Source organism: Dipodomys ordii, unplaced genomic scaffold, assembly GCF_000151885.1.
Source record: "Dipodomys ordii isolate 6190 unplaced genomic scaffold, Dord_2.0 Scaffold12, whole genome shotgun sequence".
NCBI lineage: Eukaryota > Metazoa > Chordata > Mammalia > Rodentia > Heteromyidae > Dipodomys > Dipodomys ordii.
The window spans coordinates 8,961,068-8,977,519 of NW_012267228.1; the positions used below are offsets into that span (position 1 = coordinate 8,961,068).

General features: G+C 36.4%; 1 protein-coding gene across 1 annotated transcript in view; it reads right to left on the reverse strand.

Moving 5' to 3' along the window:
* Positions 1 to 407: 407 nt before the first annotated feature.
* Positions 408 to 16,452, reverse strand: part of Cntn6 (contactin 6) — a 252,515-nt gene continuing 236,470 nt past the window's right edge. Inside the window, exons 18-23 of the mRNA XM_013010399.1 lie at positions 12,902 to 13,136; positions 12,686 to 12,801; positions 10,364 to 10,550; positions 2,338 to 2,450; positions 1,443 to 1,611; positions 408 to 643 (exon numbers count right to left, since the gene is read on the reverse strand). Of these exons, the coding sequence (XP_012865853.1) occupies positions 543 to 643; positions 1,443 to 1,611; positions 2,338 to 2,450; positions 10,364 to 10,550; positions 12,686 to 12,801; positions 12,902 to 13,136 (921 nt within the window). The 3' untranslated portion in view covers positions 408 to 542. The remainder of the gene's footprint in view (positions 644 to 1,442; positions 1,612 to 2,337; positions 2,451 to 10,363; positions 10,551 to 12,685; positions 12,802 to 12,901; positions 13,137 to 16,452) is intronic.

Sequence of the window (16,452 nt, forward strand, 5' to 3'; positions counted from 1 at the left end):
TTTATATCTGGACATACATTTCTTATTCCAATCTGATTCAGAGGTTAAAAAAATATGCCATGCTTTGGAATTATGTCTATTTTTAAACAATCCCTACTACAAACAGATAATCATATTGTATTTCAAATGCTAACCCTATTTGAAATTTTATTTCAAATAGGGTTAGCATTTGAAATACTGAAATAAATGTTCTGGAGCTTATAAAATGTGCATAGATTTAAACCTACCTCTCATCGCTCATGAGTATTACAGGACATTATTTATATTCCTCATGTAATTAACTTAGACAACACATCAGTGCCCTGTTCCCAGAGTAGTTTAGAACCCTTCCATGCAGGGAGCCATGTGTGGACTTCAAGAATTCCAAAGTGCTTAAAACTTTTTTTATTAATGTGTCATAGATATTTACAAGATCTTAATAATATACATTTTGTTTTCTTTCCAAACAAGTCAGTATTAAGAATATGTCTTATGAGAGAGGCTGGAGACCACATGGGCAGAATGATTTACTTTCAGAAAACTCCCAAAGATTATGCTTTTATTCATCGTGTAAATGGGTGAATAGCAAAAGAGTAAAAAATCAGAACAATCCACAGGAAATGATGGCCTGGTCCTAAGACTTGAATTCCTTTGGAACTTAAACCTGCAAAATATGAAAAAAAAAAAGGACTTGAGATAAAACAAAATTGCTGAACAGATTGCTTCAAGTCACACAATACAAACTGCTATTGCCCTTCTCACGCTCTATTTTATTACATTTCACTTACGTTGTATTTAATTTTAGGAAGTGCTTTTACCCTCTGTCCTCAGGTATCTGTCTTAGAGGTAAAAATGCAAAAGAGAAATGACAGAATGTATGATAAAGATTAATGTGGAGGACAGATTAAAAATGGACCAATATTTGGACAGCTAGCCCTTGCACTTGTCAAGAGTTTCATTCTGATGAGTAGTGGCTTCTTCTAGTCAAAATAGAGTAAGTAAATTATTGCTGAGTAGCAAGTGTTGGCCTGCTTAGGGAAGCTCATTGAATTCAATGTAGTATGGATGCTGCCAGGACCAATGGCTGATGCCCCCCCCCTGCATATGGAAATAAGAAGGTGCATGTATTTCATTTACCATTTCCACTCTAAACACACCTTTTAGAATCCATGCAAAAATATCCCATTTTTGTTCCAATCAACTGACTCATGAAACCATGCTGCAGATATCTAGTTGTTTTATGATTCTTCATAAAATTTATTTTTTTTAAGTGAGGAAACACGAAGACTGTCGATGATAGACATGTTCATCACCTCTGGCTCACAATTAAAAAAATGGAAGTATGGCCAATTGCTTTAGTTTTCTTTCTTTTTTTTCTCAGCAATTAATCAAGAATCAGAAAATTTCTTAGAGCCTAGATTGCTGGCTGCAGATGCCCGGATTTCAAATCTGACTCAACCTACTTGACATTTTTGGAATCCTAATTTCTTCACTGCTGCTTCCATCTCCCCCATCGCTGACTGTTCTTATTTCAATCAAGTAGTCTTCTTCAAACGGAACCAGGAGCTCAGCTGACGTGTTGTTGGTTTCCAAAACGTGAGTTTTACTTTGTCTGTTTTGTCGATATAGAATCTAAAGATATAAATAAAGTATAAATAAAGTATAAATAAAGTTAATAACAGATGTGAGGGTGAGTTGCAGACAACCATGATAGGACATGTACAATTTGGGCATATAAATATGGAGGTATTCCTGACATGGAAATATTCTATGGTGTCTTTCTTTAAGCTTATGTGTTCTTAAGGAAAAACTTCTTCTTTGTGAACAGCAGTTCTTGGGAACACCAGTAGATTCATTTCTATTAATTAAATAGTTGGATGTTATCTTCTTTGGTGCATACTGTGACAAGGTATTGTCCAGTTTGGGATTATTTTAACTGTGTGACTCTATTCCTCTATCAAGAGTTGATACTCATTACCATGGAAGGAAATGATGTGTTATGTGTATGCCAAGACGCTCTGGTTAGATTACCCCTCATACCATTAAAATATCATAACACCCTGTGGTTGGCATTCTAGAGATGCTACTGGAACATAATCTTTGACCTCTTTCTAAGCTCACAGCTAGTATTCAAGTAATATCATAGCAAAGTGTATCATGTGGAGAAAAGCAATACTGTTCAATGCACACCTTTGCTTTTTGATGTTCCGTGATGAGGCCATACAACCTTTCACTGGAGAATTTGAAGGCAGAAATGGCCTCTGTACAATTAATTTTTTCATAGTTTCACATGGCAATGGTATATCTGATTTCTTGGGAACATAATTTATCTGACTAAAGGGAAAACTACCTACTCACCTTGTAACCCAGCACTTCAGACTCGTTTTCCATGGTTTTCACATGCTCCCAGTTCAAGCATAACTTTGAGTTTGACAGCTTCCAGGCAATGTTTGCTGGTGGTTGGCTTGGAGCTTTAAGACATAATCGAAGATGCAAATGAGTTGTTATTCAGGGTCGTTGTGCCATGCCTACATCCTTAGGAAAAGCAAACACGGGTGCTTCACACAGAATGAGCTAGAATGGTTTTTAATGTTATTTGAAGTATCATCCTAATTCTCATCAGAGTAAGCAAATATGATCAGTTGGGGTGGTCTATTTTCCCAGACTTATATATTAACAATGGCTTAATGAATGTCCAGGAATAATTTACTAACCATGCCTATTGAGTGTTTTCATTTATCACATATTCAGAGATGGAAGGTCCTATTATCTAGTGTTTCATTTGGTAATTAATGAGTGTGTGAACCAAATTCAAGTTGTAAACCTTTTATACACACAGACCTACACAAATACATCCCTAGCAGTCTTTTACATTACCACATTAATTTAATGACCACTTTAATTAGTAGTCTTTAACAGTAATGAACACAGAAAATGCAAGATACTTCAAGCAAAAGAATAAATTATGAACAATATAGAGAAAACTTTTTGAATACTTAACACAATGCATCAAATACACACACACACACACACACACACACACACACACACACACACACAGAGCCCAGACATTTCTCTCTCTTCTGCGTATGTGTCTCCTGCATGTTCTTATTGCTGTATAGACCACCTTCAATTAGTCTCAATGTATGTTCCAGAAATCGTAACTGCACAATACTTGAAGTTTGAATTTTTCTATACTCAGGCAAACCCCAGACTAAAATTCCTACAGGAAAGTCTATGAAGTAATTTAGCCATATATCTATCTTAGGTCAATCAACTATTCCTGCACACTGAGAAAGATGTATGCTATTTAATATAAATAGAGCTATCAGGAACCCAGAATAGTAAAAAACATTATGAAATTATTGATTACCCTCTATGATGGGAACTCTAAACCAAAATTATGCCTTTTAGTTTTTGATATTAATTTTATATTCTTGGAGGAGAAAGATGGTGGGAAATAAAGAAGGAAAGATATAGAATAACCATTCCAAACTAACAGATCTAATGCAACTAGAGACATTATAATCACCTAAATTGAACTTATCCAGCACACAGGTAATAAGTGACTGAGTTAAATATACATCCTGATCTTTTGGTTTTCAGTCCAGTGTTTGCTCATGACAGCTTGCAGTTTCTCAGAGAATTGCACCTACATGATTACTTTTGAGATTAAATAAATAAACAAAAGCAACAACAACAATGAAGAACTAGGAGAGATTTATACAATACTTCAGCCATAAAGCTGAGGAAAAGATAAAACTGTCTGGAATATATATATATATATATATATACACACACACACACATACACATATACATATATGTATATATATACATATATACACATATATATGTATATATATACATATATATGTATGTGTGTGTGTGTATATATATACATATATGGGAAGCCAAATGAGCATAATAATATTTAATTCTTTACAATACTGATAGCAATGGAATTACTTCATTTGGAATTTTGCACTGACTGCATTCCAATCTCTAATGCATTCCTGGACTATTTTGATCTTATTACATGTAGGCAATCTTACACTGCTGACCCCTGTTCCATTTGTTTCCCACGCCCATCACTCTTCTTCATGAAGTCATTTTGACACACTTGGTATATGATGGATTGTTGACAAATGTTTCTCCATATTCTCATGGCACTCAGCTTATGTTTCCTAGGGATTTGTCATGTGGAGTTACCGCAGCTCTTGCCAGCATGTTTCTCTAAATTTCTTGTGGACATGTTCTTTGGTCTACTCTTTTTTAAAATTTTTTATTATGAAAATACCGTGCAGGAGAGTTACAATTACATGGGCAAGATAATGAGTACATTTCTTATCAAGCATTGTTGCTTCCTCCTTGTTTCCCCTTCTCATTCCTTTCCATATTCCACCCCCCCACACCCATATCCCACCTTCTCCCCACACTCCACTCCGGCCAAAGTTGTAAAGTTCATTTTTCAACATAAAGACATGTACATCTCATTGTTGCAATGGGTCCACCTGTATCCCTATTTAAATGATTTGTTTTTTCCCCTTCCCCTCCACAAATTATACCTTGTTCTACTCTTAACAACAATCACTAGCACAATGATTAGTGAGTGAGTCGGGGCAAACAAGTCAAAGGTCTTTAGTAACTCACTAGAAGAAATCAGCTTCCTAATGAAAACTGCTTAGAAAGCAGTATCTCACGGCTGTTGTGATTGTGCACTGGAATGGGGGCTGTTCAGAGGTGACTGAGTGTAACCAGTCCATTAACTATGCTTCCCTGTGATCATGGCTAAGACTCAGGATCACTGCCATGATGGGGCGATAGCAGCCCATTTATGAGATAGACTAGGCCAATGGGATTGACTACGTCCTGGAATGTTTCTCTGCAAATTCAAACCTTAAAGACTTCATGTTCTGTGATTTTAAACAATTGATACTTGCCTGTCAATGCATTGATGTCTTCTAATGGACTGATTCCAACAGGAAGTTTATAACTGTCTTTCCTTATTTTTCAAGAAGCATCTCAGCCATAAGCAACCTAATTTGCTATCTACTATACTCTGGATTCATTTCTTTGATCTTTGTTCTCTAAGCACTAACAATAACAACACAATACAATCAATAGAGAGAAGATAAAAAAGTCTTTCCTTCAACAGCAATGGTAGTGATGGATTCTAAAAGTTATATTTATTGTGGTGTCTTTTGGCTGTCTGACTATTTTAGAGGTAACATATTGCTTTCTGCACTATGCATACAGTATATTGAAGAAGCAACTGGTAAGGAAGCAGAGTTGGATTTTACCAACTTCTTAGACTACTTTTGTGACCTTGGCAGTAATCATGGCATTAACTTGTCTGCATTCATTCCTTCATTTATCAGGAAGTAAAACATACCACAGGTTTAAAAAAAATACAAGACAAGTTCTATGACTACTGAGTATGTTAGTATGGCTAGTGAAGTATATGGATTATCTATAATACTGTATTTATCTTGCTTTGTAGGGGAGGTGGGATGAAAAGTTTGGTTTTGAAGTCAAATAGATTTGAATTTGGCAAGAGCCCCAGTATTTGTATCTATAAAATGAGATTGATAACTCCCACTTCATAAAATTCTTAGCTTATATGAAATAAAATATAAAACATTCCTTATTTCATTAGTGGTACATATTAGAAATCTCAGGAACTGCAGTCAATGGCAGCTCTCTCTGTGATGTTATGACAAAAACATTCTTTTGAATTGTGCTTAAAGTGGATTGTCAGCCAAAGTATGATCCTCAAGTTTGCAAATGATTCACTTCTTAAATATAATTAACATACATTCACGATTGTGCCTAAGTGGCATTGCTCTTACCTGAGCTCTTTATGTGCTTTGAGAAAGGAAGATAAAATGACAGCTTAGCTAATTATTTGGGAAGTTTTCATCGTTTGAAGCCTTTCTCATCTTTATCTATGGGTACTTTTTACGAAGTTACTGCCATATATCTATTTAAAAAATCTAATAAAAAAATCTGCAGGTTGCTTTAGATGGTTATCACCTTAACATCAGCACTCTTAACAATTCTGGATAGATGTGGCTGATTAAAGTATATTCCATATGTCTCTAATAAGTTAAAATTTCTATCACCTAAAACATAAATCACTGTCCCAAGAAAATATGAAAACCCATGCAATGACGTTCAGACCAACTTTTTGAATAGTAAACACAACACACAAGCCCCTCTTCTATTTTGGTTTGATTTTTGCAGGCAATTTCCCAGAGACAAAATCATTTTTTCTATTAATCAAATGACAGAGGAACATTAAACTAGCCCTCCACAGCTCTAATGGTTTCCCTGTAATCAATTTTTCTGTAGATGGCATTTATATTCAGCTGTAGCTCACACTGTGAACTCAATTCAAAAACAACTTCTTATGTTACACTTCTAAGTAACAGCATGGGGTTGACATTTGGGAAAGAGAGAAAGAACATAAGTGTAAGATGGAATAAAGGCTTAATGTTTCCTTTATGTCTAAATATGGATTGATTGCATATTTACAACAAGAAAGAATCTAGTACAGCCTGCTAGTCAGTCAAAGTCAGGGGCCAAATTGAGACAAAATTTGCAAACACTTTGTGCTACTCTCGCAGAATAGGACTGTCTACATAAGCAGTGTTTTGTTTGTTTTATGTTCTTTTTTCCTCTTGCAATTGATGTAAATATTTTTCCATGCTGTCATAGTAAATTTAAATCACATGCAAGTGTTGTCTGCATGGCTCACAGTCGATTTGCTTGTCTCCTCAGTTGTCTTTTAGAAACGCATGGTTTTCACTTAGTGTGGTACTCATCATTATTTCTTTAATGGTAAAAATACCACCATTACCATCCTTGATAGTAATAACTGCATTTTGAGGAACTTTATGGAGCTGGAGTCATGCTCAAGCGATAGAGTCCTTCCTTTGCAAGTATGAGTCCCTTCTCTACCATCAAAAACAAACAAACAAAAGAAGCTTTAGCTTTACATGAGTTATTCCTTAATGTGGATGTCCTTTTGGCCTGTAGCTCTTCAGAACTCTTATGTCATATTCAAATATGCAGCCTGGCTCACAGAAGGTATACCTTCTTACAAGCATCTCTGCCTCTTGTTTATTTTCTTTGTGGTATTTTTCCACAGTTTATTACTTCATCTCTTTGTCTTTCCCTTGTTTTAGATTATCTCCCCAGTTAAAATTGCCAAAGGCAAAAATCCCTGTGTGTGGCTATTGGGAGGTGCTATTTCTTGACTGGATGCACGAATGACCTTATTTCAAAAAGAAAAGTTCTGTCTTCTGTTTGGTGAATCATAATGGGAATTTTCCTAAGTGTGAGTTCTGCATTTTCAGACTTTACAATGAAAGATCAGATAACCAGATTGAAAATCTTGATGATGGCGGTCTGAAAGTGTGATGGATGTATTTTTTTTTTTGGCTGCCATTATTCAGAGGTAATTTTGATGTCATCTCAAGGATAAGGGAAATCAAGGTCCAAGGACAGCACTTGAATCAGGACTACCTTCAAGATTTCATTAAAGCTATTTCTCATCTAGGCATTGGGTATCCTTCCAAGATCCTTAATGAAAATTTCTGCAAGAAACATAACAACCAGAAACTAGCTGGGCTTTCCTACTTTAAAAAGATGTTAAAGATCATGAAATCACAATGAAAGGCATATAATACAAGTAATCATGCCTAAACCCTCAATGTTTGTCAGTCTCAGAGTCACCTTGGTATATGCTACAGTGCTTAGACCTCAGACAAAGCTCTAGGAGTTAGGACTATCAGTTCTGCTTTTCCTGTGAGAAAGTGTTTCAGAGTGATCAAATAATTAGACCTGTGACACAGACGGTATATGGCAGATCCTAGATTCACACCCAAACTTCTCTCCCTCTGGAGTCCCATTCTAGCTACAGCACTGACTTGCAGTGGGCCAAAGTTATGGGAATCAATGCTGATCAATGAAAATACATTACAGAGGAAAATCTGGGACATTAATAAAGCAGTAGGAAGAACATTTCACTGTAACAGGGATGGCAAGGATATTGTTTATAAATGAAATCTTATTGAGGCTTTAAGTATTTCTTATATGTGAAAACTGATGTAAATTAGCACTTCATTTTTCTTAGGCCTGAATAGGCCTTAAACTAGCAGGTCTTATTATGTATAATAAAAGTTGACTTGAGTCTTGGCTCAGTAAGTATACTAAAATATCTGGAAATTTATCAGAATACCTGTATCCAGGTTTTTACAAATACTATTCTTGCAATTTGGGTGCTGGTAGTCATACCTATAATCCTAGCTACTGAGAAAGCTAAGATATGAGGATTGCAGTTCAAAGAGAGCTTGGGCAGGAAAGACTATGAGACTATTATCTCCAATTAACCATCCAAAAAGAGCCAGGAGTGGAGCTGAGGCTCAAATGGTAGATTGCTTAGCTTTGAACAAAAAGCTCAGGGAGGGGCTGGGAAGGTGGCTCAGTGGTAGAACGCTTGCCTTGCATGCCTGAGGCCCTAGGTTCGATTCCTCAGCACCACATAAGCAAAAAGAAAAAAAAAGGTGGAAGTGGCGCTGTGGCTCAAATGGTAGATTGCTAGCCTTGAGCTGAAAGTTGAGGTACAGCGCCCAGGCCCAGAGTTCAGGCCCCACAACTGGACCCCCTCCCAAAAAAAAAGCTCAGGGATAGCACCCAGGTCCTGAGTTCAGGTTCAAGACTGGTACTATAGTATATATGCTATATATGATACATATTTATATATCATACATATACATATACTATACATATTATACATATTATATAGTATATTATATATATATAATGCTTGAACTGGCACTAGCAATATATATACATATATATATATATATGTATATTCACACACACAGACAACACACACACACATACATACATACACACACACACACACACACACACTCCTTACAGATTTCTAATCACCCTTGATTTTGTGTGAAATAGCAAATGAACTCCATGAAGAGTTTTTATGGCTTTGGTGCATCTCAACCAGCAAGAATTAAATGTCTGAGCACTCTAATTGGAGATTTCCATCCAGAAATTGAGATTAGCTAAATATTCCAGAAGAAGCATCAAAGCAAATCATAACAAAGTTACTGACATTGTCTTCATTGACTTAGCCCATCATGTAAAATGGGAAGGAAAACAGCTGCATCTGTAGCCAACCCATCTCTTAGAATGGCTCAGAGCCCATCCTGTCTTAAGCTAGGTAAAGTGTAGAAAATCTGGTTCACAGAATAACCTCTATACACAGACAACTCCTAGAAGCTATTCCTTCATTTGTTTCCTTCTTCTAACAATTCTAAAACACTTCATATTTTCCAAAGTTCTCTCATGATCAGTTCTTTACTTGTGCTTCATTGACAATGTAGAAAGATGATAATGGAAGATTTCCATTTAATTACAGCTTCATACTTGTAATTCTAGCCACTCGGGAGACAGAGATCTGTGGACTACAGTTCAAAGCCTGATCAGGCAGTAATGTCCATGAAACTCTTATCACCCAGTAACTACTAAAAAAGGCAGAAGTAGAGCTGTTGTTTAAGTGATAGAGCACTGGGCCTGAGCACAAAATCTCAGGGACAATGTTCAGACCTGTGTTTAAGCCCCAGAACTGGTAGAAAACTGAAAGGAAGGAAGGAAGGAAGGAAGAAAAGAAGGAAGGCAGAAGGAAAGAAAGAAAGAAAGAAAGAAGAAGAGAGAGAGAGAGAAAGAAAGGAAGTAAAGGAAGGAAGGAAGAAAGAAAGGAAGAAAGAAAGAAGGAAAGGAAGGAAGAAAGAACAAACAAATGAAAAAAGGAAAGAAAGGAAGAAAGGAGAGAGAGAAAAAGAAAAGACAGAAAAAGAAAGGAAAGGAATGAAGGAAGGAAAGAAGGAAGGAAGGAAGGAAAAAAATACAGCATAACAAATGTCATGTCCTAGCCTCAGGTCACAAATCAGTGACATGCAGAGAACTGGTATACATGCAGGTTTTTGGAGACTGGTTCAAATTTTCCATGTATACCTAGAAAATTTGTTAATTAGGGCTTGTTGACTGGCATAATTTTAAGTTCCATTCATACATGTATAGAAAAGAAGTAACCTTTAATATCACTTGATTTTCAAATATTTTTCAACTGGCTGTACTTTCTTAATATACAGGAGTAAAAGAACAAGATAAGTTAATACTCAAAGTTCTTGCTTTAATGTAACATCAGAAGATTTTATTTTGATTATTCCCAAAGAGTTTTAACAATTAAGGCCCAAATGTTTTTGACCAACCAACCAATTGGTAAACTAATGGAACAGACATTGACGAACAGTATGTTGCTTGTAATACATAAACCTCATGCTCTGGGTACTTACGAGACTTTTTGGTGGTGATGTTGACTGGAGGGCTTGAGGGCCCTGTCCCAGCAGTGTTATAAGCTCGAACCGAAGCAAAGTAGACCGTATTAGCTTTCAGCCCTGTGATGTTCTTGGTTGTGACATTGCCACTGACTCTAATCCTACCAATCATCGATTCCTTCGAATCATCTGTCCAGTATAAAATCTGATTATTAAAAATAAAGAATAAACAAGTCATTACTTTTCAACAACTACCAAATGCAAGGAGGTCTGGGAATGTAAAAAACAAAACTTGAGTTTTCAATTAAAATGGCAATATCAATCCCAACAAAATCATCACAGCTGAACACTTATAGAATGGAAAGAAGAAATCGTGTATGTGGATAAACAAATATGATGAAATTTCAGAGAACCTGGGCTTTTGAAGAGTACCAAAATAATTTAATCCAAGAACCATCTAATTTATGAACTATATAACTATATCCGCTTTAACAAAGGACACGTAAGAAAGACAGGTCAAAACAGGTTCCATGTCATCAATCAAATTTTTACATTTTGCAACCTTACCATCTCTTACAGTGTTCTTTGAGTCACAAGTAAATCAATAGTTCACCTTATACTGATCAGTTGCTATGCATTCTTGTTGTTTTAAGAGATATTAGAACAAGACAAAAGAATATAGTGTTTAGTTCTAGTTTGGACGTTAGAATATATATGTGAAAAGAAAGCATAGAATGCAGTCCAAAGAAGAGATAAAAACATGAAGAAAACCTTTCCTGATTGGTGAAGAGGGGGATGCAGATGAGCTGTGAAAAATAAGCAAGGTTCCCCTTAGAGGTATGGCCTTCTAGGCACAGACTGGGTATGACAGTTATCATATGAATAGAAAAGTTTGTTTAGATTAGAGGATTCATGAGAATGAAAAATAATGGAAGGATGGGCTGGGAAGGTGGCTCAGTGGTAGAGTGCTTGCCTTGCATGCATGAGGCCCTAGGTTCAATTCCTCAGTACCACATAAGCAGAAAAAGCCAGAAGTTGTACTGTGGCTTAAGTGGTAGGGCACTAGCCTTGAACTGAAGAGTTGAGGGACACTGCCCAGGCCCAGAGTTCAGGCCCCACAACTGGCAAAAAAAAAAAAGAAAAAGAATGGAAGGGAAAAATGTCAATGATTAGAATTGTACTTTTATTGTAGCTTTAAAACACAATAAAACACATTGTCTATTTTGTGAATTGTTGTACCTTCAAATGGTAAATAATTAATAACTAATAGTATTTCCCTTTCCACATTCTCATCTCTTAACTTTGTGAGAACAGTGTCACAAATACATGATTTACTTCATTCTATATTGAGTAAATGAATCAGAATTTATCAGAATTCTGATAGAAACCGAATTTTTTTGGTCACTTAGTTCCCTTTTCAGAGATGATTACGTTTTTTTCCCAAGTTACATTCCAGTTTCCAGAGCAAATTTCTCTGTGAAATTTTTCCTACAGTTTAAGATCATCAGGATTTGACTTCATTTCTCCCTATAAACTGGAATGGATGCATTTTGAGTATCTAAATATGAGAAACTTCCTTATCATTTAAAAAAATCATATTGTGTCAAGAATACTTACCATAAAATCTCTCCTCCTAAGAAATTTCACCTTTATAATAACAATTTATCAAAAAAAACCTATAAACAAAATCAGTGAATGATGGTTGACAAGAGCTGCGATATTACATAGCACCTCCCTAGAACATCCTCATTCTACTTATCTGAGAATGTATGCCTTTCTTTGTGGCCATTATTTACCAATTAATTTGCTTAAGATCACCTAGAAAGATGCCTTTCCCTTCATTTTTTTTCTTTTCCTCTTTCTATATTACTATAGTTTGGATCTGGAAACTTCCAGTGTTTTGGGATCTTGGTTATCAGCCCTGGATCTATTGGGTGGTGGTAGAACCTTTAGCAGGTGGGTCTTAGTGATAGGCATTTATGTCATAGAGAACATGTACTGAAAGAGATCCTGAGACCCTGAACTCAATCCCTGTTTCAATACAGATATTGTTTTTCTGTTTCCTGTTTCCCAGCTTACTCTGACAGGTGCTCCTACTATGCCTCTTCAGCGCAGGCCACAGAACTAGGGGTGTAATCCATAGATTGGAATTCTCTACACTGTGAGCCAAATAATTCTGACTTTAAGTTGAGTCAGGTATTTTGCTATAGAAAGAGACAGCTCACTAATGGAGCTGTGAGTCCATGCGAAGAGCTGGGTTTGTGATCCAGAACTGCATACAGAAGCTATTGGGTAGTGAGCTGGTGCATTCACAGGGAAAGTCAAACCAATATGGATTACCTCATAGCCCAGCACTCTTCCAGTGTTTCTATTCCAGGCAATAGCATTCCAAGAAACTTCCATTTCAGAAGCAGAGACACTCTGGACCGAAGTTCCTCTTGGAGCCAGTTGAGGTTCTACCATCAGATAAAAGATATTTTCACCTTGGACAGCCCAAAGCATCATGCACATACATAAGACTCAAGGAAAGTCATTCCAGAGCTGAGGACAGCTTACCATCTTCCCCTGAGTAGACAATGGATACGGTACTCAAGGATCCTTCTCCTTCATTATTATATACACCCACTTTGACTTCAAAGGGAGAGAGGGGTGTGATGCTTTCATTTCTGTAAACAAACCTTGAAGATTCCACAAGAGCTACCCTTTCTTTGGTCCAGGTTGTTGAGCCAACTGGCCGTAGCATGATGAGATATCCAAATCCCTCGCCATTTTGTAGTTCTTCTGGAATGGACTTGGTCAAAACGAGATCAATCATTGAGTATGGGCAAAAATAGTTCACTGAGCTATTATAATATTTACTGACTGTCATTTTTTGCAGATATAGTTATGGATATTTGCCCTATTTAATGAAGTATTGGAGAAAAATACTTCTATTTGGAATGTCAATTAGGAAAATGATCCCAGCCAAAGGCACTCAGATAAATAATTGTTTTCAAGTAGAAATATAAAACATGTTTTACAAATTTATATTTTTCTTTGATGGCTCATAAATTGCAATAATAAAATGATTCACAACAATGCAAGATTTTATAAGAGGAGCTACAACATAATTTTCAAACAAAAAATGCATAAAACAACTTCCACTAAGTCTAAAGCATATATCTTTATTAAAAATATTAGGGTATATTTTTTCTGACATAAAAAATACATTTGTAATTCTCACAGAAATCAAATTCTATAAAGTACACTTAAAACTACAAATGTATTTAAACTACAAAACAGAAATAGATACAAGTTTCATCAGAACTCTTCAGATATAACAGTTATAGTCATATACTCCAGGCAAATGAAAATAGTTTAGCTTGAATTTCAACAAACTTTCCACCTGATTAGAACAAACTTATACTTCAAAAAACAATGGAATTGAGTTGGCTTTTCCAAAGCAAATGCTCTCTTTTCTTATCAATAGATAATGAGAGATAAATATTTTGATGAATAGATATAGCTATTTTCTAGATATTATACAGATATATTCAAATTGTTTCTTGGAGACAAGGTAGCACAAATTGACTATGACCTTGATAAATAGCCTGATGTAGCCTAAAATTCATGATTCTTTTGCCTTTGCCTCCTGAATACTGGAATCACAGGCATAAACCACCATATCCAGACTATATTGTAAATGTTGATCAACTAGCATAGATCTACCTGGCAAAATACAATGCTCTAAGTTCCTCATGCTTGCAATACTGTTCCTAGTGTTTTCCTTATCCATGGAAGTAAATGTACTGTATCACATTATCTAGCCATTTGGACCACATTTGATTACCAGTCCCATGCACTGGCACCAAGAGTACCATCTTGGGTGCACCACACATGAGGATTTCTGGTACAGACTTTATAGCCAGTAGCAAAGAACAGACCATTCAATTCCTCCTGTTTACAGGGCTTGCAAATGAAACCTAGAGGGCAGTGGTAGGAATACCCCATGCAGACAATAATAGAAAATATTCAGTAGCAGGGTCACTGGGACAATAGAAGCTAAGAGAAATGGAGCTGCGTTAGAGAGGGAGGAGATGGAACTCAGGTAGCAGCCAGTTGCTCCTGGCTGAAGGAAAGGATATGGAAAGACAAATACAACAATCGAGGTGGGGCTGAATTGTGAGCACTGCTACTGACAGTTTCCTAGAATTCCTGTGCAGGGGACAGTGATGAATGATGCTCAGCTTCTCAATTTGACCTGCTTGCTTGGTTGCAGGGACTTTTTCCTGTCCTCATTACTTTCCATGTAGCTTTACAATAAATCCCCATTAACCGAGATGACCTCAGTGGGTCTCTATTTGCTGCCATGTGGAGTATGGTAACAAATACAGAAAGTGAAAGATGAAGGAAAATGCAGCTGCTGAAATCTGGGAAGTACAATGCTTCCCTCTATTAACACTTTTTGTTCTGACAAGAAAAACAGGATGAAAAATTAATTTTGAATTGGGCACTGGTGACTCACACCTACATGGCTAGAAACTCAGGAGGCTGAGATCTGGAGATCCTTGCTGGAAGCTCTAGACTTAGCTTTAATTAATCAGCAAAAATGCCAGACATGGAGCTGTGGCTCAAATAGTAGAATGCCATTCTTGAGAAAAAAAAAAGATAAAGGCTGAAGCTCAGGCCTTGAGTTCAAGCCCCAGTGACTGCACAAAAATTTGAATATTTTAGAAGAGGTGTAAGAGGATTTAACTAACTTGCTAGAGCTTTTGATTTAGTTCTTCTGCTCTTTTGATCTGGTGGATAATGATTATTTAGTTCATCACAGCTGGTAGAGGACTCCTACTTTTGTTAGAAGTAAGGTAAATCTTCTTTTACATTAAGACAAATAAAGGCAAATGTTCTTTCATTAAGAAAGATCTGAGTTTAAACCAGAACAAAAGAGACTCACATAAGTTTTTCCTTTTATTTTTCTCATATGGACAGAGAGTCAAAGATATAGAAATTTGCATAGCTGTTTATGAGCACCAGAGAGGTTCCCCCTCTAAGCAATTAAAATTGATAAAGTATAATAATATAATTCCTAACTACAGTATCTGTAAGAACTCAATCTTTAGTATAAACCAAGGTTCCACAGGCAAAGCCTTTCTAGCCAAGTCTGGCATGTAGCCTAGTTTTCACAAATCATGGCTCCTGACTTACCAACTGCTTTTGAGCTACAGACTGTCAAAAAAAAACCACATGGTTCACAATGTTGAGTATTTTCACCCTCTGTCTCTACATAAAAATTGTGCTCACTATTTCTATTTAGCTTCTACTTAATCATACTCCAACCTACATCGATAATTTATAATTGCATTTAATAGGAGACATTTACCACAAGTACCTCAAACTTGGAAACAATAAATGTGAACACATAAAAATGTGCATTTTGTGTCTATTTATTTTGGTTTGGTTTGTTCCCAATAATTAGACATGATACGAAATGTGTGGGATGGACAATTGCTAATTCCTTAAGAAAAACAATATGGTTAGTGTTCCTCTCTCCTGTTGTACAAACCACACAAAAACAATTATCTACTAAACTTTAGGAATCTATAGCTATGGCAGAGAAAAAAAGAAGCATAAAATCAGCAAAACTCTCTGGACAAGATAATGAAAGTGTTTATGTGACCTTGGAAGGACACTGAAAACTAAAAGACTTCCTCAGCATTAAACAAGAGTAATTCCCCAGTGAGATTCAATGAGAGTTACTGTTTTACAGCAAATATTGTCAAATGGTCAAGAATAATACAATTACTTTCTACTTAAGGCAGATGTGCAGGAGTTCCTGCTTTTCCCTGATTTAGGACCAAGTAAAGGTCCTGAATGAGAGGCCTGTGTTCAAATGCTCCACTGCCCAGTGAGGCACATGTGTAAGCTCCCTTTCCTTATCTGTATCTGGTTTCCCAGCCCCAGAATTGTTGTGGGGACTAAATGGCATAGAAGGGTCAGTATGGGGCTGGGAAGGTAGCTCAGTGGTAGAGCGCTTGCCTTGCATGCATGAGGCCCTGGGTTGGATTCCTCAGCACCACATAAGCAAAAAGAAAAAAGCCAGAAGTGGTGCTGTGGCTCAAGTGGTAGAG